This window comes from Eutrema salsugineum, unplaced genomic scaffold (genome assembly GCF_000478725.1).
Source record: "Eutrema salsugineum unplaced genomic scaffold, Eutsalg1_0 scaffold_1, whole genome shotgun sequence".
Classification (NCBI taxonomy): domain Eukaryota; kingdom Viridiplantae; phylum Streptophyta; class Magnoliopsida; order Brassicales; family Brassicaceae; genus Eutrema; species Eutrema salsugineum.
The window spans coordinates 19,396,272-19,399,306 of NW_006256909.1; the positions used below are offsets into that span (position 1 = coordinate 19,396,272).

The 3,035-nt window shown below is 36.0% G+C and overlaps 1 protein-coding gene across 2 annotated transcripts; it reads right to left on the minus strand.

Annotated features, from left to right (window-relative positions):
- Nucleotides 1–566: 566 nt before the first annotated feature.
- On the minus strand, nucleotides 567–2,318 carry LOC18029983. 2 transcript variants are annotated; one of them, XM_024149630.1, is made up of 4 exons: nucleotides 2,228–2,318; nucleotides 1,908–1,968; nucleotides 1,151–1,595; nucleotides 567–984 (listed from the first exon to the last, which is right to left on the minus strand). In XM_024149630.1, the coding sequence occupies exons 3-4, from the start codon at nucleotides 1,517–1,519 to the stop codon at nucleotides 691–693; spliced, it is 663 nt and encodes a 220-aa protein (XP_024005398.1). In that variant the 5' UTR covers nucleotides 1,520–1,595; nucleotides 1,908–1,968; nucleotides 2,228–2,318; the 3' UTR covers nucleotides 567–690. The 2 variants fall into 2 exon arrangements, with proteins under 2 accessions (XP_024005398.1, XP_024005399.1); XM_024149631.1 differs by having other exon boundaries at nucleotides 2,219–2,286.
- Nucleotides 2,319–3,035: the final 717 nt, after the last annotated feature.

Here is a 3,035-nt window from a genome sequence, read left to right on the forward strand (position 1 = left end):
TTTTTGTGAGTCTATTTTGTCAAGTACGATGAGCCAAAGAAAAAAATATATCTCTTCTAAATATGGATTTGGAGTCCCCTGTGTGGACATTAACAAGCATGATATCGAGCATCAAGTGACTGCAATGTATTTGAATTAGACAGTTACGGACTGGTGAAAATGATATGATTAACCATCATTTATGTTCTTATTGAAATGTTTGTTGTTTTAAGGAGAAAAACTTGTTGTTTCTTGTTGAGTGATATCCTACAGTTAGGCAAATGCTAAGGTTTATGTTAAGCTCGTACCACTAGACTTCAGATCGAATTGTGTTTTTCTCTATATGTTTACTTCTTCATCCGATGTAGCTTTTACAAGATTATCTTTTTTGTTTTTTTTTGAACTGTACACTTCGGATTATCTTATGAAAGTTTTTAAGTAGAAAAAGAATTAAAATGTTGAGATATTATCATCATATTAAGCCAACTTCCACATCAAAAGATTACATATTAGTATGAAGTTTTTGGGAAAGAGTCTAAAATCAATTACATTTGGCCTCTGTCTCTTAAGCCAAAATGGACAATATATCATATTAAACATGGCTTTGAAAAAAGGATCCTAACAATGCATTTATTTGTACAAGAAGAGATCCACAGGCATAACACCAAAGAAAAAAAATCTTAAAATAAAATGCAGAAGAAACAAGAGAAACTAGAAAATATTAAGAACTTGTAAAATGGAAGTGTTACACAACGGACAGTTTCCTCTCTGCACCCAAAGTTCTCTAGAACACAACCTGCAAAACGTATGTCCACAAGGTATAAAAGCCGCACCTTTGCTTCTTATCATACACACGCAACAACCCGAATCCGTGGTGGTCACCATCGCCGTCGTCGTAACCATCGTCTCTTCTTCCTCGGCTTCTCCTCTCTCGGTGACGTCAGACATTGCCCCAGCATTATCCTCTAACAACTCCATTAGGGACATCCTCGGTGGCTGCACTTCCTAGGATAAATTCGAAGGAAACAAAAACGAGTGTTAATGACTCTGATACCATATTAATTGTTAAGATAAACTAGTTCTTATTAAATGTAATTGAGAAACAGAGGAAATGAAGTTAACCGTGTAAGTTGTAACTAACTAATTAACTACTTAATTAACACATTAGTACCTCTCTTTCCTCGGCCAACACCTCGCCTAACTGGAGCCTCCCTTCTCGCGCCGCAGCTTCCTCTGCTCCACCATTGCTCCGGTGGTTCGTCTCCGAGTTAGAAAGGAGGAATCCAAGGCGGTTAAATCGGTGGCTATAGTTATCGGGACTAAGGATAGGCATATCCAAAGAAGGGATAAGGTTAGACGAGATCCAAGCAGTGGTGGTGCGTTTGAGGCGGAGCTTATCCCGGAGAGATTTCCAAGTGGATTTATCTTGCCGACGTTCCCTTCTCATCACGTCGAGAAGACTACGGTTCCTCGCCGGAGACGTCGGCACAGTAAGCGACGGCGGTGGCGGTTGCCGCCGGGAAATGCCCATGTCGGCCATAAGAACATCTTCTTACGTCACTGAGCTCAGGCCATTCTCCACCGTTGACATCCGATCTAATAATGTCACTCTCAACCTATCTCCACCGTGCATTTGAATCATCGTATCAACTCTCAACAGTTAAGGAGAAGTCGAAAAATTATCATGATTAAACTAATTAAGTATGGAATTATTTCCCGACTTATCAAAAGAAAAATAATGGTCGTTAACACAATTTTGCAGAGAAAATGAAAACCCGAAAACCAGAATTTCAACAGCAAATTTCGTCGGCAAGAAAGAAAGGAAAAATAAATAAACAAACGAATCGTTTCCCGAGAAAATCTCTGAGAGTTTCTCTGAGAAAATAGTCAGTGAACAGATCCACCATTATATAAGAAGCATCGGATACCTTTGCCTTCTCCGACAACTTATCTTCTAATTGCACTACAATCCGGAAATCGAGAGCAGATCTGTAATGAGTATATAAAGTATTATTTAATCAATCTGGGACGCTTTAATTTATACGAATCTGACATATATTTAACTTTTGTTTTTTTTTTTGCAGTTTTTATGTAAAGCAATGTCAGACAAAGAATTTTATGCAATCATATCGTTTCCCAGCATCTACTTAAAAAAAAATATACAAAATGACGATGCGCATATTGATGAATATTACGGGTCAAAAAGGAGAAAACAAAAACAAAAGTAAAAGTTGATTACGTTCTTTACATTTTGATTGAAATTCTCTTCCTGGTTTCTCTGTTTTATTTTGTTGTTCTCACTTTCTTTTTCTGTAAACTTGGCAATCATGGGAGACAAGAATTTCAGAAGAGATAACCTAAGTGATTTACGTATTTGCCCATTTAGTTTAGACAACTAAGAGCACGAGGTTTACTAAAAATCCCTTAAAAATATTAAAATAAAAATAGAAAAAGTGAAAAAAAAGATCGAACACTTTTAATCAAGAGGAAAGATTGTCTTTAGAGTTTAGCCAACCATTATCTTCCACCTAGCATAAGGGGCGACCCTAAAAACACTTATACAAGGGGTGTCCCTCGTTTAAAGCCCAATTCTTTTTTATTTTTGGATCAAATTCTATCTATGGATCCGGGCTATGGACCTCCATTGGACATCTACACTTGACAATATGGGATATGGGGGTTAATCGGTAATTTAGACACTTCCTTCGTCTGTGGACTGGTTTCTTTCAAATGTACTTGAATCTTGTCGTGTTTCCTAACTAATACGTAAGTTAACTTATGTTATGTAAGAGATTAGCGTTTTAACCCCTTCTTTATTCTTGAAATATATTACTTCCGTTTATTTTGAGTTGAAATAACAAAAATATTTTTTTTAAAAATTAATAACAAAAATTGAAGGAATTAAATCGAAATACACGGAAAGATATATTTATCTAAGATAGCACATTTCAAAAAAAATTGTTCTAATCTTAATACTACTACATTAAAATTTCAATATAACACAAATTTAATATTATAACTAGGATACTGGTCCGCACGCATGTGCGGACTTGAAC